The 25,046-nt window shown below is 37.6% G+C and overlaps 1 protein-coding gene across 8 annotated transcripts in view; it reads left to right on the forward strand.

Moving 5' to 3' along the window:
• Positions 1-25,046, forward strand: part of SMARCA1 (SNF2 related chromatin remodeling ATPase 1) — a 150,778-nt gene that overhangs the window by 53,138 nt on the left and 72,594 nt on the right. For 2 of the 8 annotated variants that reach the window (XM_081221472.1, XM_081221473.1), the window contains 4 exons: positions 2,787-2,905; positions 3,027-3,239; positions 15,897-16,007; positions 17,115-17,589. In XM_081221472.1, the coding sequence (XP_081077598.1) occupies positions 2,787-2,905; positions 3,027-3,239; positions 15,897-16,007; positions 17,115-17,186 (515 nt within the window). In that variant the 3' untranslated portion in view covers positions 17,187-17,589. Of the gene's footprint in view, positions 1-2,786; positions 2,906-3,026; positions 3,240-15,896; positions 16,039-17,045; positions 17,590-25,046 lie in introns of those variants that run through there. The other 6 variants (XM_081221474.1, XM_081221477.1, XM_081221470.1 and 3 more) reach the window with 4 other exon arrangements.

Genomic DNA, 25,046 nt, shown 5'->3' on the forward strand with positions numbered 1-25,046 from the left:
GGTGTTTAATTGTAACCTTATACATTTCTTCAGTGTCAATTTAATTTTACCTTTGTTCAGAGACCTTTAGACTTTTATGAATAAACTGTAAGTGAAAGTATAAAATATAATTGTATTTCTATGAAAAGATTATAAGATTTATCAAAACAAATTGCTGTTGTCCCTACTAGTTAGCTAATAGAGCCAAGTATAGCACTGATAAAACAAGGGTGGTAGCTATTGGATGAGCACTGGCAAATGCCTACTTTCCCACGTCTGGAATTTGATCATCTTCTGGGCAAGTCAAGTCTAAGGCTTCAGTTTCAGTGGATGGAATTAGTGTCTTTCTAGGTTGTCCTTGAAGTAGAGAATTCCTATAAGGTCCTTTTAGATCCTCAAACACTCTCAGGGTTCTAGTTTGCTCCAGGCAAGTTATGTGTGGATTCTGTTAACTCCAGGCAAGCTGGAGTAGATCTGAAAAGACTGCTTGAATAAATCTGTTGATTGGTCCTAGAATCAGCTCCTTCTCTTACTTAACTGTGTCTTTGGTCTTGACCAGAACTAGATTAGGTGCTGAAGCATATGGAGTTAATATTGATTTCCATGTCACAGTGCATCCAACCTCAGGCTTCTGAAAAGAAATCTTATTAAAATAGGTAAATATGTCTAGTAAATTTTCTTTATGTAGAAGAACATAGGAAGTTTCTAAAATCCAGTTAGGTTGAGCTCTCAAATTTAGTCTGAATATCAGCTCTATAGAATCTAGGGCATTTTTTTCCCCATAGAAACAATGTTACAAAGTAGGTTTAGGTTTCTGAGCTAGCCTTTCAAAGCCTATTTAGCCTAACAACTGAAATTCTGCATTTTTGCCATGAAAAATAGTAGGGAGGAAACATTGAAATACTACTAAATATACCAAAGATTAATATAGATTAGGCACAATTTTTAATTTAGTTATAGTGCTAATGCTTGAATAAATCCATGTTTAATTAGAGAACAGACCCTTTTTTTTTCTTTTGGAAATCTGAAAGGGTCTTCTGGTGATTGCCAGGGACTTGAGAGATGGATTATATTTGAGTTTTTATTTTGTGTAGTATAACATCAAGTCTATGAATGTCCTTTACTTTGATAACAGTCTAACATTACTACTACCCTTAAAATTTATCACATAAGTTTAGGACATTTTGGGGCTTAAAGAGGGGAAAAATAGAGGAGAGAGAGAAATTGTAGCAGCAAGAGTTGAATGAAAGGAGTATAAAAGGATATGTGCAGAGAGGTTTTCTGGAGTAGAATTTTCTTCAAAAGTTAGGAAGGGGGAGAACATCAGTGTGTATGAAATTGCAAGAAAAAAAAATGATTTAAAAAGATATCATGTCAGGACTTCCCTGGTGGTCCAGTGGCTAAGACTCCGTGCTCTCAATGCAGGGGGCCTGGGTTCGATCCCTGGTCAGGGAACTAGATCCCACGTGCCGCAGCTAAGACCTGGCGCAGCCAAATGAATAAATACATATTTTTAAAAAGAGCTTATTTAGGGCCTCCCTGGTGGCGCAGTGGTTGAGAGTCCGCCTGCCGATGCAGGGGATACGGGTTCGTGCCCCGGTCTGGGAGGATCCCATGTGCCGCGGAGCGGCTGGGCCCGTGAGCCGTGGCCGCTGAGCCTGTGCGTCCGGAGCCTGTGCTCCGCGACGGGAGAGGCCACAACAGTGAGAGGCCCGCATACCGCAAAAAGAAAAAAAAAAAAAAAGAAAAAAAAAAAAAAAAAAAAAAAAAAGAGCTTATTTAAAAAAAATACCATGTCAGATGTTCCTTCAAATCGACAGCAATCCAGGTAGCATGACTAGCTCAGGGCAGCTTAATTGGGGCCAAGTCAGAGGATGGGGAGATTTGAAAGAATTTATGTAGTTGGTTGCAATAAAAGATGAAATGTGTACAGTTGGCTGTTCATGGTATCTTATACATAGTAGGCGTTTAAATTGTGTTGAATGAATAAGTGAGAGAATGAATAAATGAATACAGGTGCTTATAAAAATCAGAGTACTGACATTCCTTTCTTGATAGACTCTAAAAATGAAAAGCTTTGAGAATGTAGAATATGTCATTAGAGGGCCTCTCACTGAAGTCATAAGTTGTGACATATTAATGCAGCCAGCTCATTTAGCTCATTTATAAAATTTGGGTGACTTGGCTTTCCTTTCTTTTTTTTTTAAAGAGAAAAGGCTATTCCAAGTAAGTTAAAAAAACAAGCTATATGTCACTGGAAACACTGTAAGAATAGTGAGTGGTTCCAAAAGTGAAGTAACAGTTTCAGTAGAAATTGTTGCTTTATAGGAAATTTGATTGACCTGTTGATAATAGTTTCGTTTTTATTTTTGCTTGCTAGGAAACTATGTTCTCTAAGTCTATATGACCACCCTCTCTTCTGTTTCACTTTATGTGTTTGGTGCCTTCTATATAATGTTTGAATAAAAGCATAGCTTAAATCAGTATCTGTAGTAGTATCTTTTGAAATTCTAGTCATCTGGGATGGATAATTAAAAACTTTGTAATATTTCATGAAAGGAAAATCACTAACCTAAAACCTCCTTGTTGAGGTCTTACTTTTAAATGGAAGGAGGTATTTAATACCCCTCATTTATTACACCTTAGGAGTATTTAATAATTGAACGTATATATACAGATGAATTTGAATCTTAATTATAAGCAGTGTAAGTTCACTGTATCCTTTCCTGCTAATTCCTCATTCTACAGTTCCTTGGATTCATTTACTTAAGATGATAGAATTGTAAAGTAATAACTCTGTTTTTCAGCTGTATTTTGGGAACGTTGCAATGAATTACAGGACATTGAGAAAATTATGGCTCAAATTGAACGTGGAGAAGCAAGAATTCAACGAAGGATCAGTATCAAGAAAGCCCTGGATGCCAAAGTAGTATATTTCATAATTGTCACATTACCAATAGATTGTTTTAATTGATTAAATGGTGATTAGCTTTGACTTATTATTACTGCACATTTAGTCAAAAGCACTATTTTGTTTAAATCTACAGATTGCAAGATACAAGGCTCCATTTCATCAGTTACGTATTCAGTATGGAACCAGCAAAGGAAAGAACTATACTGAGGAAGAAGATAGATTCTTGATTTGTATGTTACACAAAATGGGCTTTGATAGAGAAAACGTGTATGAAGAATTAAGACAGTGTGTTCGGAATGCTCCTCAGTTTAGATTTGACTGGTTTATCAAGTCTAGAACCGCCATGGTACGTATTCCTTTGTTACTTATTTCCTCCAACGTTTTCTTTTGAAAAATGTCAAATATCATATATCCTTTACTTAGATTCTCTAATTCTTAACATTTTGCCACGTTGGCTTTCTCCTCTCACTAGTATATGTGTGTATATACTTATACATACATACATGGCATCTATCTACACATATAGAATCTATATATTGTATTCAGAAATACAGATCTATGTTTTATACTCATTAATCTATATACAGATCTATATTTCTGAACCATTTGAAAGTAAGTCACAGACAGCATGAGTGTTCACCTCTAAATACTTCAGCATTTATCTCCTAAATAAAAATAATATTTTCCTACATGAGCACAGTACCATCATCCTACCTGAAAATGTTAACGTTGATTCAGTAATGTCATCTAGTATACAGTCCATGTACAAAATTTTCCAGTTGTCCCTAAAGTGTCTCTCATAGCTGTTTTTTTAAATTGATGAGCCAGTCAGGGTTCACATATTGCATTTGGTTGAGTCTCTTTAGTCTCTTCGGTCTACAACTTTTTGTTTTTCATGACAATGACTTTTTTAAGGTACCCAGACTCATTTTGTAGAATGCCCAACATGTATCTCATTGTTTGCTCACTGTTAGATTTAGGTTAAGCATTTTCGGCAGGAATGCTGCCTAAGTGATGTGTATTTCTCATTGCATCACATCAGGAGGCTCATTATGTCAGGTTGTCACATTCTTAGTGATGCTGAGTTTGATTACTTGGTTAATATGGTAACCATCAGAGCTCTTCACTTTAAAGGTAGTTTCCCCTTTGTAATGAGGCAGGTGATACTTGAGACTGTGTGAATAACTTAAGGATTTATTTTTAATGAGAAGGAATTGTTGCCTAAGTAGAGTTTTTATAAGAATATTATGAGACAGAATAATTAAGAAGAGATTTTATTTTAGCTTCATGCAATTTACTGTTACTTTCTAACATGAATTGTGTTCCTGTTAAATCCTAGTGCTGCTTAGAAGTATTCTTGCTGATATTGAAATAAATGCCACATGTTTTTAATGTTGGCATCATCAGTCTTTTGTTAGCCGAGGTAATTAAGACAAAAGTAGATTCATACAGCCTAAACATTAAAAGTAACTAGAAACTAACAATCTAAACAGTGAACATTTTTCTTTAGTTTCTGTCTATCATAAATGTTTTCTTGGCCAAAAGTTCATAGGGGTGTGAAGCAATGCTGAACATTTTGTTTGACCCATTTTATATTTTCAGTTCAAGTTGCAAAAAAGAAAAGAAAAATCTGAGTTGCTATATTGAAGATGCTAATTTTGGTGGATGCTTTATAAGATCAGATATTTCTTAAAATTTTAACACAAATTTAGAGGGTTCCTGGATTGTTATTAGAATGCGTCTATCAAGTTTATGGAATACATAATGCTGGGAGAGGTAGCAAGTACTTTGGATCAAGCCAGAATCCAAAAGGAACTAGAGAAATTGGAATGATGAATTGATTGAATCTCCCTTGCAACATGACAATTGTAGGGATGAATGTAAAGTGCTATACTTGTACAAAAGAATAGGAAGAGGTGTATATGTTAATAAGATACAGTAGGAAGAATTGAGAAAAGAATATAAAAGATAGGAATTAATCTGTAGCATGAATGACTGAGGTTGGATGTAGGGAAGAGTTGTTTGACAGGGTTCTTTGGATGGTTGAAATAGATTATTGAAGAACAGTGTTAAATAGCTTTCTATTAGCTTTGAAAATGAGATTCTATTTTGACAGTCTGAAGACTTTGGCAGTGAGCTAGTTGGCCTTTTAAGGTGCCTTCTAGCTCGGTGCATCTATGACCATGTTTAGCAGAGAACTCCTTTCAAAAGCCATGCATTTAAAATTTTTAGCCATTTGAGGTTTTATGCGTATAATGATCTAATTTAGAGCGGCATCAGCAGCTTGTAAAAGACAAATGCCCACCTGCATTTGTTGATGAATCATGTTTTCGATCATACATGCCCTTTTATGTGATGGAACATTTACTGAATTTTGAGTATTATTTCAGTGATAGTTTACTAATTTTTTAAAAGGTTGAGTTTAATGCTGTTTTCAGTTTCTGGAAACATTAAACTAAAGCAGTCGGATGAAACAGATTCAAAAGAGCAAGGAAAATCTTATATTATTTGTAATGCGAACATGACTGTAGAACTACATACATAACCTTATTTCATTTTCCGGGAAGAAACCCAGTGTATTATTAACAACCACTAGATGTCTCTGAACTCCCTTGTAAAGAATCTTTTCTTCCATCTTTCAACAAAACATTTACCTCTTTCTTTACCAAGAGGTTTAAATCTCTAATGTATGTTTTCCAAAGAGTGGATATTAACTACATACGTGATTGAAAAATGAAACTTTTATTTTGTCTGTTAAAAATGAAGACAATTCTGTCCTTAATTATGTTCTGGAAGGTGGAATTTATGATTTCTAAAGAATCTTTAAAAACATATAGTAGTTTATTTCATATTATATATTTTAGTCCAGAGTTTTTGTTAACTTTTCTACTATATTATTTCCTTCCTAGTTAATGGATAATTTTTGCTTATATTTCTGGATTTAGAATATAAGTAATATATTTAAAAATATGCATGAATATATTTAGACCATCTTTTTGGAATGTTTCATGATAATAAAAATCATTAGGGAATTAAAGAAATGGATTACTATTATTTCTAGATCTCTTTTCCCCTCATTTTAAATAATTGGTCTTGTATAGTGAATCACATTCACAATCTAGGAAGTGAAACTTCCCCCTTGAAAGAGGCATTTGTGATTTCCAAAATTAAAATAATTTGCTTCATTGAAAAACCCCATCTTAGAAATAACAGGGGATGTAATTTGATTCACTATGTGTGTCACTGTGTTCAAATTAAAATTTTATTAATGATTAAACTTTAAACTTAGCTTACTAAAGAAGCTATCTTTAAAAACATAACCTTGCTTAAAGATGACTCTTTCCCAGAGACACCAATAAATAGTGTGAAATACTTAGGGAAAAAAAAAGAAACCTTGGTAGTTATATTATATTCAAAGATCTCAAAGTACTGAATTCATGGCTTCTGACTTAACAGTCTTAAAGTACTTAAAGGCATGAACCTCCACTTCTAAATATGCCACATTTTGAAAGCCTTCAGCTAAAGGTTGAAAATTTCTTTGAGGCTCTTCTCCATTTAAAAATGCTGGCTATACAAAAGAGAAAATGAGTTTTAGTTCTGTTTCTCTGTGCTAAAAAGACTGTGATTTCTTTCTCTGAGAACTTGTGTGGTCTTTAAGTAAGTAATCAGTCTCTATTGAACTACATAAACAAGTAGGAAGGATATGATCAATTTAGATTTTTAAGCTCAGAGTACATGAATTGCCCTACCATTTTCCTTCTAAGAAAAAAATGTATTATATTGAGGTCTTAGGCTTAGGACATTTAAAAACTATCAGAATTAAAAGGACCTTTGCCAGATGACTGTAAGAGGAAAAGATAATACTTTGTATTTATATACTACCTTTTATATATAAGGTTGCCAATCCCTTTATCAACATTAGCTCATTAATTCCTTTTAGGGAATGAATGTCAGGGCATTATCTCTGTTCATTTAGTGACAGACTAACGTGACTGGGAGATTTGAAAAGAATCTGAGAAGTCTAAAATATCTAGCACGTTAGTTTACTGGAAAGGACATATTGAAAGTATCCAAAGTTTAATCAGTAATTCTTTGGACCTGCTTAGGTTCTTTTAAGTACTTAAAGGAGAAAAAGCAGAATTTGGCTCTCTGAAATAAAGAACATTTCTTGATATAGCCACTATGCTTCCTTTGCAGGGTTGCTTTGACTCTTAATTTTAGTTAAAAAATATTCTTACTTTTTAGCCTCTAGGAAGCTTTTTTCTTTCCTCTCCTGGCCTTGCCAGAAGCTCCGTGTACATAGCCTGTGGCCATGGACTTTAGAGTTGAATCAGAGTATTAGTAATTAGTTATTACAATTACCCTGCCTTTTGTAGTAGTTTAAATGAATTTTTTGGGTAGTATCTCAGAGAGAGAATCACACACTGTTGTATACAATGTAATAAAAATTTCATGTTATTGCTGTTGGTTTTCAAATCACAGCTTTATTATTAATGAAAGTGTTCCTTATTTAAAATTAAGAGCATGACATTCCTCATCAGAATTGTAGGAGAAAAAATACTATTTAGAAAATATTGCTATAGCTCTTTATTAGCTTGCTTCCCTTTTTATAGGTTTATCATTGATAGTAAACATTAACTAAATTATTAGTTCAGCACAGGATATTTGATAAATTATCTGTCCAGTCAGAGAAGGATTTTCTTTCTAGATACTTTAGAAAAACAAAAGTCAAATTAAAAATTTTCCAACCTGTCTTATAGTCACAATAACACTTTTGTTTGTTGCTTATGCAGCATAGCCTAGGAAATTTTATAAAGAAGGCCACTCATGATTTTTTATTTTGTGTATTAGTGCTTAATTGTGTGATAACAGCTAATATTGATTTCTTAGAGCATTACATTCTTAGTGAAATGTGAGGATATGAATTAATACATTATTCACAAAATTGGTAAAATGTAAAATTAATGGTGGGTTCTTCTTGACTGTAGAATTATGAAAATATTAAAATATATTTATGCTTATAGGGATATATTGTTTCCCAATGTGCTTGAAAGACTAAAATGTCCCTTTCAGCCTTAATTTTCAGAAAGGTCCTATATAGAGGTATGTACAGAAGGGGTTGTGTTTAACTTTGCCTTGAGGGTTAGGTCAGAGGAATGGCTTCATAGAAGAGGTCCTTCTTGGAACTGAGTCTTGAATGACCAGGAAGGAGTTGGCCCTGGGACTGTGGAAACAGCATGTGCAAAGGTAGAAACAAGCACAGCACATTAAAAAACTGCAAGTAGGGCTTCCCTGGTGGCGCAGTGGTTGAGAGTCCGCCTGCCAATGCAGGGGACACAGGTTCGTGCCCCAGGAAGATCCCACATGCCGCGGAGTGGCTGGGCCCGTGAGCCATGGCCGCTGAGCCTGCGCGTCTGGAGCCTGTGCCCCGCAACGGGAGAGGCCACAACAGTGAGAGGCCCGCGTACCGCAAAAAAAAAAAACAAAAAAAAACTGCAAGTAGGTTGTGCTGGAGTGTGAGTAGGGAAGTCCTGGAAGATGAGGAAGGAGCTGGCAGCCAAATTATGAAGAGCCCTGTCCTTGGTATTGAACTTTGGTCATTATTCTATAGGAAAAGGGGAGTCATTGAAAGATTTTAACAGGGCAGTGACATGGCCAGATTTACATTTTAGAAATACTGTTCTGTGGAAATGGGCAAATGTCTACCTCAACTACCATATAGGCTGACGATTCCCAAATTTATATCTCTGTCTTTTCTCTGTTCCTCCTCTTTTTTTACTTCCCTTGGCTAATATAGCACCATCTGCCCCAGAGTCATTTTTTACTACTGCTCTCTTAACTTTCAGGTGCAAATGGTTACACCTAAAAGTACCAGCATAACCCTTGCACAAAAGTAGGCATTCAGTGAATAAATGAGCATGGAACTTTCGTACTTCAGTTTGCTTCTATCTCATAGACCCCTACAGTTCGATCAGATTTGGATAGAATGTGAAGAAATGTAGCAACGGGTTTGAGTTCTTTTTTCTTTTCCTTTCCTTTCTTTTCTTTTCATCTACCTTTTTCTAATGATAGACTTTACTTGGCTGTAATCCCTGCAGCTTTTGTTTGAGTAGCCAGTTGTAAATATCATGTGTTTTATTAGTAACTATAGTGTTTGATTTAAGACTGAATTGTTCTAACAATCTGAAATATGATACATGCACTAACAGGTGATGTGACATTTTACAAATAGCGATGTTTAAGTAGCAGCAGTTAGGTAAAACTATCATAACATTTGATACTTGTTTAAGAAATATAGGATATATTTCTTCTTATTATTAGAATATATAACTCCCATCTAACTACCAGTGTGCGTGGGCCCTGAGATTTTAGTATAGAATGCCATTGCTTTTTGTTAGTATTATAGAGGTTCCAAAGTGACAAAGAACCTAGGAAATGTACCCCAGAATGTATAGTTGAAGGTATCAGCTCCCAAAGGTAAAGTATAGGGAGTTTATAAAGAGCAAAGGAGAAAAAACCACCCATTTTGTTTTACTAAGAACTGTAGAAGAAGATTCTGACTTTATAGAACCACCTACCAATTTAGATGTGCAGATGTGGAGTGCAATTTATTTATTTATTTTTTTGCTCTTGCTCATTCACCTGCTTTTGACTTTCAACCGTAACGGGCAGCAACCTTCTGTCATTCAGACTTAGGCAGGCTTAGTGTCTAGGATTTTAGTACATAGGAAATGTAACGTGGAGTCTCTTTAATCTCTTTCAATAAGTCACTTCAAGTCTACTGATGCTTTCTGTGCCCTTTGAATTGATGCTTTGAAGCTGAGTATTGGGGCAGAGGATGTTTGAACTTGGTGCCTGGCGTGATTGATATTCACCACACAGTATACGGCAGCGCCACTTACTGCAAACATCCCATTATTTATTAAATAAAGGTAGAGATACATATCCTAGTATTCAAAAGTTGAAACTTGGGTGACTTTGCATTGAATGGAATTATAAACTATTAAAAAGATACGGAAAACCAAGGCAGACAGTTTGTTTAAAGTCAATCTTAAGACCGTAGTTTAAAACAGGGCTTGGCAAACTGCAGCCCTTTACCTGTATTTGTACGGCCTGCAAGCCAGGAATGATTTTTACATTTTCAAATGGTTGAAAGAAAATCAAAAGAAGACTATTTTGTGACATGTGAAAATTATACAAAATTCAGATTTTAGTATCTGTAAAGTTTTATGGGAACCCAGCCACATGCATTCACTTATGCATCGTTTATGGCTGCTTTCATGCTGCAATGGCAGAGCTGAGCAGTCGTGACAGAGACCATGTGGTCTACAAAGCTGACAGTATTTACTGTTTGGCTCTTCACAGAAAGGATGTGCTGACCCCTGGTTTAAAAGAATGTGTAAGAAAGGTGGAAGGAAAGAAATAATATAACCAAGGGTAGACATAAGTGTTATACAGTCCTTCAAGAAAAGTGTTATATGAAGGATGGGTAAAGGGGGAGGCTATTTGGCCTAAAAGAGGGATGTCTGGCAGGTCTGGTGGTAATTGCAGTGATTGTGATGGCGCCATGAGAGGTGCCTTGTAATATTTGAAAGATTGTCATACAGAAGAGAGAATCAGCTTGTTCAATTTGACTACAAAAGTTAGACCTAGAACTGATTGTTGGAAACTATAAGGTAGTACATTGTAGCTTTGCATAAGGGAACATTTTTAACTTGTCCGAAGGTGGAATAGACAGCTTTGGGAGGTAGTGAGTACCCCGTCATTGGAAGAATTCAGACAAGCTGAATAGCTAATTAGTAAGGACCTAGTAGAAGGGATTCAGCATCAACTTGAATAATTTTTAAAGGTCCTTTCCAATCTTGAGAGTCGGTAATTTTATGAGCTCCCACTATTGAGACTGTATCAAGGGAAGATTTCAGAGTGCAAAATACACCTTTAATTACATGACAACTCCTGCTCAACAATCATCAGTGAGATCCTTTTGTCAACTGAATTAAGTAAAATTGCTTAGTTCTTTGTTTTTAGCTTCTAGGTTCTTTGTGTTTTGACTCAAACTTAGTCTTATCTATCACTCTTACCCTGCACAGCATTTCCCAAGTTGGTTTCTACCAAACATTGTTCCAGGATTTGCAAATACGGTAAGTCCCTTACATACGAACGAGTTCCATTCCGAGGGTGCATTCATAAGTCCAATTTCTTTGTTAAGTCCAACAAAGTTAGCCTAGGTACCCAACTAACACAATCGGCTATATAGTACTACTGTAATAGGTTTATAATACTTTTCACACAAATAATACATAAAAAATACAAAAAATCAAACATTTTAAATCTTACAGTATAGTACCTTGAAAAGTACAGTAGTACAGTATAATAGCTGGCATATAGGGGCTGGCATAGAGTGAACAGGCAAGAAGAGTTACTGACTGGAGGAGGGAGAGGAGGTGGGAGATGGTAGAGCTGAAGGATCATCAGCAGTAGGAGATGGAGGGCAAGCTGCAAGATGGAATGCAAGTTCGCATCTTTGAAAGTTCTCGGTTTGTATGTAGGGGCCTTACTGTATACAATATGCAGAACAGGGTTCTCTGTTCAAATAAATTTGGGAAATGCTAATACTGAATCCTGCCCTTGAGCTTTCCAATCTACATTAGAATGCTAAAAGCTCTGAGAAGTCCTGCCATGAAGAAATTTGTTTAACCTTTTAAAAATCTAGCATTTCCTGAGCATGTGTGAACACAAAGTACTTTTTTTTCCTTTGGCCACAGCTATTAACACTGCAGAACAGTTTTCCATTTGTCATTTTCCTACTCTCTTCTGTTGCCTTTATTGTTTTTGTATCTCCTCTCTTCCTCTTGTGTGCTATTTTTCTCCCTCCAATTTCATTCCTAAATCCAGCATGGGGAAATCGTGAGAGAAAGAGATAATTAGACTACAGAATTGTGGAAACAGTTTGAGAGCACATGAACCACTCCCTGTAATCCGAGGAAAATAGGAAGATTAAAAAGGTACAAGAATCTAGGGGGATATGTATGTGAAAGGCGAAATTATATAAGATAAAAGTGCTTTTGACATCATGAAATTTCTCATAGTCATTTCATAGTCACTTAGTTATTCAAAATGTGAATCACTATTTTATTGGTAATCTGGCCTCCTTGTAATTTCTGGTGTTAGCTCGTGTTCTGTTTATGATACCATCTGTTTAGTTAGGCAGTCTTGAAGCATGTGAATAAAAGATGGGGTTGGTATCTTTAGAGAAAGTGGCATTACCTATGCTAGGAAAGTAGCATCCAGACTCACTTATTCCTTGGTGCCTTTCTCCAGAGTTAGATTATTTTTCTGTCTGTAGTTAGTGACAGGTTAAAAGGAATGAAGGTAAGAACTTATTATACAGTCGATTTATAATCATTTTGAAATATTCTATTTCACTGCATATGAGACTGTCTCAAAAGTGTTAGTTTTTTTTCTGAATCACCCATTATGAACCATGAATATGTATCTAAAGATATCTGCAGTCACAGGCAACTATTACTTACTGAGAATAATAATAGCCAGAGGGTATAGCTTAATGATTCAAGAATCAGCTTCACATAAAGACTCTATCTAGTCTCCCTAGAAACCAACAATCAAATCTCATCGGGGTCAACTTAGCCCTTTCTATAATAGATAAATTGAATAACATGCTGTTTAATTTGTATGTGTGTTACTGAATGAAGCTGTGAAGAGTGCTTGGTCTGCATATTAAAGATACCACTATTGTTTTGGTAAGTAAGGAAAATTCCAGTGTTATTTTTCCTAAATTATTTAAGCTTGGGTAATTGAGGATGCACAAGATGCGTGAATGTACCAGTGTTTTGTAAGGTTATTTTTAATAGTCAAACAATAACTTGTTAATGAAGAATTTTTTTCTGGCTAGACTATCTTTGGTTTTCTGCCTCCTTTTGGGCTTGAATTCTACAGAGTAGAAAATGCTTGAATAGTTGATTCTGTATGCCATTTTTCTAGCTTTTATTTGGAAAGATAAAACTGTATTTAAAAAATTTGCCATTTCTTAAAAATGTTAGATTGCCTAAGACCTAAATGTTCATTGCAGAAAATTTAGAAAATACATGCTAGTATAAAGAAGAAAATAAAAGTTACCATTGCTCCTACTTTCAGAAATAGCTGCTGTTAACCACTAGTAACACTGTATGTAGTTAGTACTCTCTCAGGTATTTATGCTGTGTATATACATATATAGTAAGATGTGTATATATGTATATGGTAATTGACAAAGTACCCAAAATTTAGTTCCCAGTATTTCTCTGCTAAAAATGGCACTGCTCTAAATATTGTTCTGTAAATCTTTGTATACATCTCTTATTGCCTTACATTAAGCATCTAGGAGTGGAATTGTTCATTCAAAGAGTATGAAAATTTTAAGATGTATCATTGATATTCCCAAATTGCTTTCTAGAAAGATATTATTTTAGTCTGCTTGGGCTGCCATAACACAGTACTGTAGATGGGGTGGCTTAAACAAATTTCTCATGGCTTTGGAGACTGGAAGTCCAAGATCAGGGTGCCAGGCGGGTTGGTTCCTGGTGAGGCCTTTCTCCCTGGCTTGTAGATGGGGTCGTCTTGCTGTGTCCTCACATGACCCTTTCTGTGTGAGTGGAGAGAGAGAGAGAGAGAAGAGGGATCTCTGGGTGTCTCTTCCTCTTGGAATACCAGACCTATCGGATTAGGGTCCCACCCTTATGACTTCATTTAACCTTAATTACCTCCATAAAGGCCCTCTCTCCAAACACAGTCACATTGCAGGGGTGTTAAGACTTCAACTTACAGATTTTGTGGGGGGCACAACTTTTAACATTGGCATCCCATCATCAATGAATGAGAGCTCCCATTTCATCTTATTGCCAACACCGGATACACACACCACACACACACACACACACACACACTTGCATGAACGTGTCATTGCTAATTTAATAAATATATCATTGTTTTACTTTGCATTTCTTTGAAAAAAATTTTAATATATGGACATTTTAATTTTTTATGAGTTTTAAAAAATATTTATTTTATTTATTTATTTTTATTAATTTTTTTGGCTGCATCAGGTCTTAGTCGTGGCACACAGGATCTTCGTTGAGGCATGCAGGATCTTTCATTATGGCACGCAGTCTCTTCATTGCGATGCTCGGGCTTCTATCTAGTTGCAGCACGCAGGTTTTCTGTCTCTAGTTGTGGTGCGTGGGCACTGTAGTTTGCGGCACACAGGCTCTCTTGTTGAGGCGTGCAAGCTCAGTAGTTGTGGCACATGGGCTTAGTTGCCCTGCGGCATGTGGGATCTTAGTTCCCTGACCAGGGATGGAACCTGCATCTCCTGCATTGGAAGGCAATTCTTTACCACTGGACCACCAGGGGAGTCCTATGAGTTTTCTATTCTTGTACTTGGACCATTTTTTGGTTGGAGTTCTTAATTGCCAATAAATCTACATTTTTATTTGAGGGTTTAGCTGTTTTATATTTTATCAGACTTTTTTTTTTTTTTTTTTTGCGGTATGCGGGCCTCTCACTGTTGTGGCCTCTCCCGTTGCGGAGCACAGGCTCCGGACGCGCAGGCTCAGCGGCCATGGCTCACAGGCCCAGCTGCTCCGCGGCATGTGGGATCTTCCCGGACCGAGGCACGAACCCATGTCCCCTGCATCAGCAGGCGGACTCTCAACCACTGCACCACCAGGGAAGCCCCAGATATTTTTGCTTATACAAAAAAAAATCATTTTTAAATGTTATTTATCCTTTGATATTAAACTTATTTACCTTTAAAATACAGCAAAGTGTACAGGGTTAATATACATGAGCATCCATATTAATCATATGTTTAATGCTCACCGTATGTTCATAAAAACTGTTTATAGTTTGGATGTATTGGTTTGCTGGCAGTGAAATATATAGGTAGTGGCAAGGTTAATGTGGGAATCTTTTCAGCTATTGTTTGCTCTGAATTAACAAATGCATTAGTGTTTCCTGAGACACCCTCCTCAGAACTCTGATCCCACAAGATGTCCTTTGAGAAGAGAGTTCTGCTGTTTGAATAGCTTGGGGAATTGCTTGCTTCTTACATCGCCTACCCTAGTGGTTGACAATGCTCATTAGGAGCTTAAAGGCTGTGAGCAGCCCTGTAGAAAAGAAATCTGTTTGACTTTTGTAAACTGAGTACTTCCAAAATGTGCTTTGACAATAGGACATCCTCTTATTTTTTTGTTTATGTGATTTTTGTTAACTTTTTCTTTCAAAGTACTTAAGATTCACAGGAAGTTGTAAAGAAATGTACAGGGAGGGCCCATGCACCCTTCACCTAGTTTTCCCAGATGGTAACATATTTCATAAATACAGTACAGTGTCACAACCAGGAAATTGACATTAGTACCATCCACAGAGCTTATTCAGATTTCATTGGTTATAAATGCGCTTGTGTGTGTCGGGGGAGGGGGTGTGCACGCGCACGTGTGTGTAGTTCAGTGCAATTTTATCACACATAGATATGTGTAACTAGCACCACCACAAGACTTCTTTGTGCTAGCTCTTTGTAGTCACACCCACTCTCCCCCCTTTCCCTAGCCCCTGGCAACCATTGATATGTTCTCCATCTCTAAACTTCCATTTAAGAATGCTATATAAATGGAACAATATGGTATGTAACCTTTTGAGATTGGCTTTTTTTCACTCAGCGTCATTCCATTGAGGTTCATCCAGGTTGTTGCATATACCAATACTTCTTTCCTTTTTATTGCTGAGTAGTATTTCAATGTATGGATGTACCACAATTTATTTACCCACTGAATGATATTTATCCACTTCTCATATTTTTGGTGGAATATACTCTGTATGAATATTGTTCTGAAGAATACCAACTTAGAAATTCTGTATCACAACAATGATACAGTTAAAGAATTACCAATTTTTAAAGATTGTGCCGGGGTTGAAGAAATTAAAAGTCTTGTATTAATTGGTTTAGGAATTCCAGAGACGCTGTAATACTCTGATTTCATTGATTGAGAAAGAAAATATGGAAATTGAGGAAAGAGAGAGAGCAGAAAAGAAGAAGCGGGCAACTAAAACTCCAATGGTAAAATTTTCAGCATTTTCCTAACTTTTAGGTAGATCCCATTTTTTTTACATAATTAAAATGCCTATATTATGTTTAATGCCATAGTGATACCTATTATAAAAACTGGTTTTATGAAATGCTGATTTGTTTTTGACAGAAAAAGAATTACACTACAACCACATGCTTCCTATTTGTTTGTAGAACGTATGGTTAGGAACTCCCATAGTAACAGGGCTCAGTATTTTTTAAAAAATTCCTCATGACTTTTAAGCAGAAGTATAATGCAAGTAAAATCCTTTGAATTGAGACTAGAGTTGTCATGGGGAGTAGGAGAGGAGTGGGGTGGGGTGGGACTGAGGTTGAAACTGGGAGTTCTGATTTGATCAAATAAGTTTTCTGATGTTTGTGGAACTATGAGTGCAAATAAGAACTTTGAGGAGACAGCAAAGCTTTACTTGGTAATAAGTTAACTGTTGAATAATAAGATGACTTAATTTTAATTCAGTCAGGTTGCCTTGTATAGTTACAATTTCAAATACTCTTTAATAGATCATACTATTTGAGTGTGGTTAAGTAAACTACCATATTTCATCAAGTCTAAGATGCATTCCATTGTAAGACACAGCATTATTTTATGTGCCACTAAGAAAAACTGCTGCCAAGTAACTATGATTTGTCATCAATTATAGGATGCATCCCGATTTCAGAGATGCTAAAGTGGGAAACAAATGTGCATCATAGAATATATGAAATATGGTATGTTAACATCTGTCATAAGATTAAAAAAATACACTCATAAATAACATTTTTCCCAGAAAACTTTAAGTATTAAGTAGCTCTTTAAGATAAGCATACATTTATAGTACCATGTGTAAGTAGAAACTTGATGACTATTTTTGATGGGTATTTTATGTCTTTTCTTAAAAAGAAACATGTTTGGAGGTTATTTTACATTGGGTTACATAGTTTGTTGGGCTATATAGAACATTAAATGTGAGTATAACATTTAAGTGAATATTCATGTTAAAATTTTTTTTTAATGCATTTACATCCTAGATTTAACATTGTTGGGCCATTTAAAAATGTGCATATTGGAGCAGAACATTAAATCTGTTTCCATTTTAGTCACAGAAAAGAAAAGCAGAGTCAGCTACTGAGAGCTCTGGAAAGAAGGATGTCAAGAAGGTGAAATCCTAAAGCCTAGAAATAAAGTTTTAAATGGGAAACTGCTATTTTCTTGTTCCCATCTTCAAATGCTAATTGCCAGTTCCAGTGTATTCATGGTACTCTAAGAAAAATCTCTTTGGTTTTGATTTCTTGCATATTTTATATATTTTACAATGCTTTCTACCTGAAATGTGTAGCTTTATATTTTATGCATTCTAGTATTTTTGTGTACTGTATTTTGTGCATTTCATGTCTTCATCAAAATCCTCTCAGTCCTTGTTCTTTTGAAGCTTGTGCTGAGGTTTTAGCTTTTCTATGTTTTATATGCCGCTGCTTTGAAAGAGAACCTAGATTCTATAGCTGTATTATTGTTGTTTCATACTTTAAATTTATATGGCTGTGGAAAATTGAATTAAAATGATTTGAGGAGAAAGACTTTTTCACTTCTTTGTTGCTTTCTTTTCTATTGAGTATGGGCTTGTACGTGTTACTGCATACTGTGATTAGCATAATAATTGTTTCTTTGAGGTCATCTAAATATTTTTTTCCTAAAGGAATAAAGGGTGAGAACAGAAAAAATTTAAAAAACTAATATTTGATACTGTGCTTGCTGTCAGTATGCATTACATTTAAATTATTCTCTAAATATTCAAGTGGGAAAGTATAATAAAGAAATGTCTATAAGAAATTTAATTATTTCCTGTTTTTTGTGCAGTAGAAAATAGTTGTGTTTACTGAATTGAATTGCTCACAACTATGTATTTGGTTGAAAGTTAAAGCTTTGCTTGCTGACTTGTGCCTGATCTTTTGTCCCATAGAGCCAGTCCAGGGGAGTCTGGGTATAACACGTAGATTTATTAACAACTAAGTTAAGAGTATGAAGTAAGTGCTATGCATGCAGAAGAAAGGGGGAGGGTCTTCCATAGGAATACAAGTACGGTCAGATAACAGATAATCTCAGAGCGTCAGAAGCTTTGCACACCAAGAGCTTCTACCTTTCCCACACCACATACCCCACGCTGGGAGGAGATCTGCTCCACACAGTCCCTCAAGGCTCGAGGCTGACTGAGGCTCCACTGTTTTACAGCTGTACCATCTGGAACATGTGGCCTATTCAGCTGCCGCTGTAGGAGAAAAAGAGACTGGAGAATTGCATATAGACTCTTTATTGCCTCAGCCCAGAAGTGACAAATGTCACATCCATTTCTATTTCATTGTCCAAAACTAGTCACATGGTCCTGTGTATGTGCAAGAGGACTGGCAAATGTAGGGGAACAAATGGAATGTTTTTACGTTACTGCCTCTGCCACAGGGGCTGTCACACGAAACTGTTAGTGTGTGATTAATCAGTCAAGGTCAGGTTATAAGGGAACAGGGAAAATGGATCAGAACCTAGTGTGAAACACATGGCAAATAAGCAAAGCTGGGAATGCAGGACAGTGGTGTTTGTTATCAAAACAAAATTTGGACCACTAAAGAGTTGCTCTCTCCCCCTCCCAAGATCTTTTGCATTTCCTATCGGACTCTATTTAGTGTACCACTGGCAAACCTTGGGTAGCCCTGAGTGCAAGTCAGCGTCTTTCATATCCTCATTCTCATTGGGGTTCTGCAACATAGGAATAGATCTTCTAGAATGACAACCCACTGTCTGCTGGACTCTTCCAAGTCTTTTTTCATTGTCCAGACTTCATATTTCTTGCTGCCATGCTCCTGATAGGATTCTTTTTACTGTTTCCACTATTAGGACTTAGACTCTTGTACTCTGTTGGAGGTTGGATGAAATTAGGGTGCTATTAAGAGATGAGTTTACAATGATATTAGGTCAAGGGACCCAGAGATATCCAAGTCTGTCCTTGGCCTAACTGCCCTTTCTATAAGGTCCACAAAAGAGGCAAAGGTAAGCAAAGTAATACTTCACTAGCTGGTGCTTTGGCTCCAAACTTCAATCCAGAACTATTAAGCCCAATATGAAATCTTGGAATTTTCCACTCCAATGAGATTAAAAGTTCCAGTCATCTGAGATGGAGAAAATTATACCTTAGAGGGTCTTATTAATACCCCCAAGTTCTGTGCACTGAAAAATAGCCCAGTGAGGGTACTGGACTCTGATCAATCAGTTCAGCATTTCTTGGGGAGAAATGAAGATGGAGGGTGGGAGCCGGTACAATTAGTGTCTTTGAACTTCTTTCATGGAAGCTTAACAATCTCTACTTCTTGTTCTTTCTCTGTTAACCCAAAGGGGTTAATGGCTAAGCTGTATGTGACCATCTACTTTAAGAGAGAAAATCTGCAGGTAAGTTCTGTCAGCCTTTTCATGGGGCCATTTCCCTGGCTGTATCATGGCTCTTTCTTGGACCAAAGAGATGTGAAATCTAGCTCTCCTAGATTATGTACAGCGTCATTGTTGAACATAGCCTACCAAGGAGGTCCATACAGCGAACACCTGATGATAGCACAGTCCAACCAACACAATGTTGGGGATGCAGAATGCCCCAAGTCTCTATTTGAAATCCCTCTTATTGTCAATTTTCCACAGAGAAATTAAAGTGTCACAGAAGATTTAAAACTCCTAAAAAATAAATCCCATTTCACACAAGAGGCCTAGACTGATAGGATAGTAACACTAGACCTGGCTGCCGTGTTGAATTGAGGGAGCAGGATAGTCAGTTTACCAAGTCAGCTGCTCAGAGACCAGAAGCAGCAGAAGAGAGTGCTGTATGTATGAATGCAATTTGACAAATGCACAGTGATCCAGCCCACCAGTAAAAGCGGTCTACAGATTGTACTGGAATCTGACCCAACCTGCTTCTTTGTTTGGAGAATGTGAAGGAGGGAAGTGAGTAGAAGTACAGGGACTCCGAGTGGTTTCCTTTACTCAAGGCCTCTCTGTAGAAGACAAGAGGTGAATAGGTTTACCAGTAACCCTCAGGCTCCCACAGAGGCCCTAGTAAAGCATCTGTTTTGATCCATTGGATACGCAGGCCCTAATTTCCTTAGAATCAAAGAAGGCAGAGACCTCAGAAATCTCTCATTTTCATCATAGCTGCTTGTCTCTCAGTCTTTATCACACAGTTCCTTCTGGCTCCCTGGCCTACTAGTGCTTATGCTGTCTGGAAAACCCAGATTCTTATCAGATCACACGTTCTCCCATGAAATATGCCCCCAAATTTGGTCCATTATATGAGACCTCCTAGTTAAGAGAAGTTGTTGGACTAGAATCTTTGCAGCTATCTTAGTTGCTGGGTGTTTGGTTTGAAAAGCCTCTACGTAACTCATGAAACTATCTACTGTCACCAAAATGAAATGCTATTTTTCCCAGTTATTGGCAAAGGTCCCCAGTGTGGTCTGTTGTTTCTCCTCTATGGTGCAGTAGCCAATGCAGCTAGTACAGATTCCCGGGCCAGTTTCAATGATGATGCTGGTGTGCGCATGCTTTCTCTCCAGGTGTTTTTTTGAAATCCTCCAGTTGCCATCAAATTTCAAACTTCTCTCAGTATTCTACCCCGTGTCTCCTTCATTCAGTCTGCCTAAGCTACCCTCCCCAATAGACAAGGCGTAAGATTTTCCTGTGGTTCAGGTACACGTAGTTGTTCCCTATCCCTCCGCCGTATTATTTCTGTGTGCTCCAGCTGATTTCTAACTGCCAGTATCTTTTTATCTGAGGGCTTTATCAGAGGCCTTGAAGGCTTTTCTACCCTTTGCACAGGAGGCTGGAAGAGGGTTAACACCGCAGAGTGGCTCTCGACTAAAAGCTGATTGGAGTTGGTGTGTAAGTGCAACAGCTCTCACACCCCTTAAGAAAGGTCACTCTAAGGTATGTCATCTGTATGGTTCCCCAGAGTTTACTCATGGCATGAAGCTCCAGTCTCCCGCAGTAGTGGCTGTGTTGATAACATGCTCCTTATTGACTGCTTTCATTTCCCTGTCTCACTTCCTCACTCCTGTCTTGAGTGTTTTCTGGGGCCAACTCCTAAATAAACTACTTGCATTAGTATCTTTGTCTCAGGGTCTGCTTCTGAGGAAACCCAAATTAATACACTCACCTTGTATGCATAGCTCTTCTTAGCCCTTAGTTATTTCATAAAAAGGTGTGGGGTGTTTAAGGAGAATAATGACTGGATAGTATATCATTGATCTGTTCTTAGAAGATCTACCCCCGTGTGGACAGTGTATGATGTGACTGGCCCAGGATATTTTGCACTGGTACAAAGTACTGGGTTCTCATTTCTCTCCATTAACAAACCAGACTTTCTTGTATCACTGATAGCTATGGTACTGGGAATTATTATCAGGCAGAAGTTAAAGGTTCCCAAGTTTTTGGTAAGGCCAAAGCTAGTACCCGGGCTATTGTCTCTTTAAGTGTTCTCCATGCTGGTTGGTGCCCCTTTGCTGTAGCAGTGGTTCATTTAGGTAACTGGACCACGTGTTGGCCTTTCTCATTGTACTGTGCCATGTAACCATTACAGAAGCCTGGTGATAGCAGGCTTTTTTATTCATCTGTTGGTCTAGTGACTTGATTATTTGTCCCTTTCCTGATACATTGCTTTCCCACTGGGGAAACTTTCATCTAGGCCACTGTAGTCAGATTCAAGCTATATCCTTCCCTTGACTTTCAAACTTGCCTTCCATATTGCCCCCAAGGTATGCTTGGCTAATTTCTGATCTTCCTTCTGTGACATGATACTAGATTTGTCTATATGTAGGACTATCAAATTATGTGGCCTATTTTTTAGGGTCTCCATATATCTATGGGAGGTTGATGGTGAGTATTATTTATGTCCAACTGTCTACCTCTCATCATGAATACAGTTTTGAACTAACATATCTCCTTCAGTGGTAGACACTAAAGCCTATTTGCTATATCCAAGACAGAAAAGATCTTTGAATAAGGTCCCATCTTTGCTAGAGTATTTGGTATATGACCATCATCTCAACTAGGATTGATACCTTATTTACCTCTGTCCTAGAATCAACTGTAAGTCTCCAAATGCCGCTTAGTTTTTGTACTGGCCATATGAGAGCATTGCCAAAATATGGTAATTTACCCATTTTCTACTAAGGTTGGCATGGTATTCCATCTGCTGTTTCCCAGTGTGTGTTGGATAGATGGCCGCCCTTACATTCGTGATAGCTGATTACAGTTAGGTCTGGTTATATCTTTGTATGCCCTTTTTTCCTTTCGTATATGTCCATCATGGTTTCTGAGACCTCAGTGTTTCTTCTTTTCCTTAATTTCCTAATTCTTTCCTAGTTTGCCTTCCATCACTCCTAGAGCTCAAATTATCTCCTGGACAAGAGTTTTTAGTTCATTTAAAATATCCTGTAATCATGTTACCTGGTAAAGGCCTTCCACTGTGTCTGGGCCAATCCAATTCTCACAGCCAGGGCATTCTAGGTATAGGCATTATTTAAAGTCTTTTTGACTTTTGGACTTGTTTTTTCTTTCCTGAAATTTTCCTCTCCAACTCAGTCCATGAGGCTACCTTCCCCAGGCAATAAAGGCCTCAATCTTTTTTACTAGTGAACTCTACCTCCCTGCAGTGATTGCATCCCACTGTGGAAGTCTCTGAAATCCACAACCACGATTGGAGCTTGGCTGATGCTCACTGAAGATATGTGATCAGAACAGCCATCGCAAGGAATGTATTGTCTCCTGATTAAACCTTGCAGATCACTAACTGTTATTTTTTGTTACTCTATCCCTTTATCTTCTTTCTACAAATTCGTAGATTAGGATTTAGATGATGCCCAAATCAGAGTCAGCATGAGAACATATGGTGGAGAAGGGACTCAGAAAACTTCAGAGAAGGCACACGATACCCCAGAATTTTATGTCATCATCATTTTCTCTTTATCCCTGGATGCAGGTTAAAACAAGATTAAGAGGAACAGAATCTGGACCTGCCATCTAGTTGGCCATATGACTGTTTGGATCTAACCATCCAATAGGCCAAAAATGTCACACTGCTTCTTTTAGGGAGACCTAGGTCATGTTGCAGACCTTGCTGCTTCTGCACTTTGAAGTCAGGAACAAGGCTAGCTCCTAAGATGATTATTTGCACCAATACCAACACCCGCCTGTTACTCATGGGAGATTATAGTCTGTGCCTGCAGAATAGTGCTTAAAGTCTGGAAACTGAACCTCAACCTCTTTTGTGGGACTTTGCTCTCTAAATGCCCGTTTCTGGGACATAGTTCTGCTCTGTCTACTGAGACCATGTCAGTGTTAGGAGTGGAGATAAGGTCCAGGTACTACTAAGGGATGGAATTATGGTGGTATTAGGCCAGGGAACTCAGGAATACTTAAATTGTGCCTTGGCCCCACCACTCTTGATGTTCCACAAGGGATGCATATGCATGAAAGAGTGTCAAAAGAATGCAAAGTAACATTTTATTAACTTGCACATTGGCTCCAAACCCTAGTTCAGGACTCTACTGAGCTGGGCTTGATCACAAGGCAGCTTAGGGTAGAGGCAGCCTGGAACTCAGAACCAAAGCAGGATGAATAGCGTAGCATTTCCCTTAGACCAAAATCAAATCTCAGAATTTGCCACTACTATGAGAAAAAAACTCACAGCTACCAGCTCCAGAGGGAATGAATCCAGAAAGAGGCATTCCATCCATATGGGATTGTTTATATTCTCAAGGCTCCACCCACAAGAAACTGTGATTCAACAAGTGTTCGGGAATCTTACCCATCACTTCGGCATTCCTCCACGACTCCTGTAAGAGATAGGAAGAGGACCAGAGAGGAGCTCTGAACCCCTTCCCCTGGAGGCCAATATGGACACTATGCTACACTGCCTAGATGCTCAACTTCTGTAGCCAGGTCAGTTCCTATGGCCTGTGGTTGATTCCATGTTGGTATATGGCTGGAACACTGATGAGCGTAAAAGGTATCACAAGAAGTACCATTATAATAAGAATGCAAACTTGATAACTTCTCATGAGAATCATATCACCTATGTGGGATTTCTTATTTACCGTATTTTGTGATTATTGGTGAGACAGTTTGTCAGTGAACATGAGTCCTTGAGAACAGTGGTTAATTGTATGACAGTGTCACAGTATTTTGAGTCTTCTGGGAGGTGGCAACTGTTGCTGGTCATGATAGGAGAAAAAGTGATTCTTTCATATGCTGTATTATAAATGCACACCTGCTAAAATTTGAATATGGATGGACTATGTCTTTAAAAGATTCACTTTTATTTTATAGTTAAGAAAAGCAATATAAACCATGTGTGAATAATTTACATGCCATAATTTTCTTCATGTGGAGATCTTCCACAATGCTAGGTGCTGGAGCATGGCAAGATGCACTGCCCAAGCCTCATGGAACTGTTAACTAGTGGTTGTATCTCCCAGGGTGCAGGGCTTTGGACTTAATATGCTAAGGAGAATATTCAGAATTGTCAGCTTCAGGCTTTGATGATAACTGAGCTTGGTTTGGCTTTATTTTAGTTAGGCTCTGCATCAGTTAGCTTTTGCTACAAGCCACTCTAAAACTTAGTGGCTTAAAACAACCATTTATTTAACACAATTCTGTGGGTTGGGCTCAAGTGGGTGGTTCATTTGGTCTTGACCGGGCTCACTCACATGTCTACTACGGTCAGTTAGGTGACCCTGGTTGTGGGGAGTCACTCATTGTTGGCTTGGGCAATGGGAGTAACTTGACCACATGTCTCTTTATCATCCAGCAGGTTAGCTGGGGCTTGTTCACACAGCAGCTTGGCAGGGATCCAAAAGAAAAAGCAAGAGCTTGCAAGGCCACCTTGAGACCCAGGCTTGGATTTCATTCTAGATTCTACTGGTCAAAGCGAATCACAAGGCCAGACCAGATTCAAGGGATAGGGAAATTGACTCCATTTCTCGAGGGGAGATGCTGCAAAG

Source organism: Mesoplodon bidens (assembly GCF_964165515.1).
Source record: "Mesoplodon bidens genome assembly, chromosome: X".
In the NCBI taxonomy this organism is placed as follows: Eukaryota; Metazoa; Chordata; class Mammalia; order Artiodactyla; family Ziphiidae; genus Mesoplodon; species Mesoplodon bidens.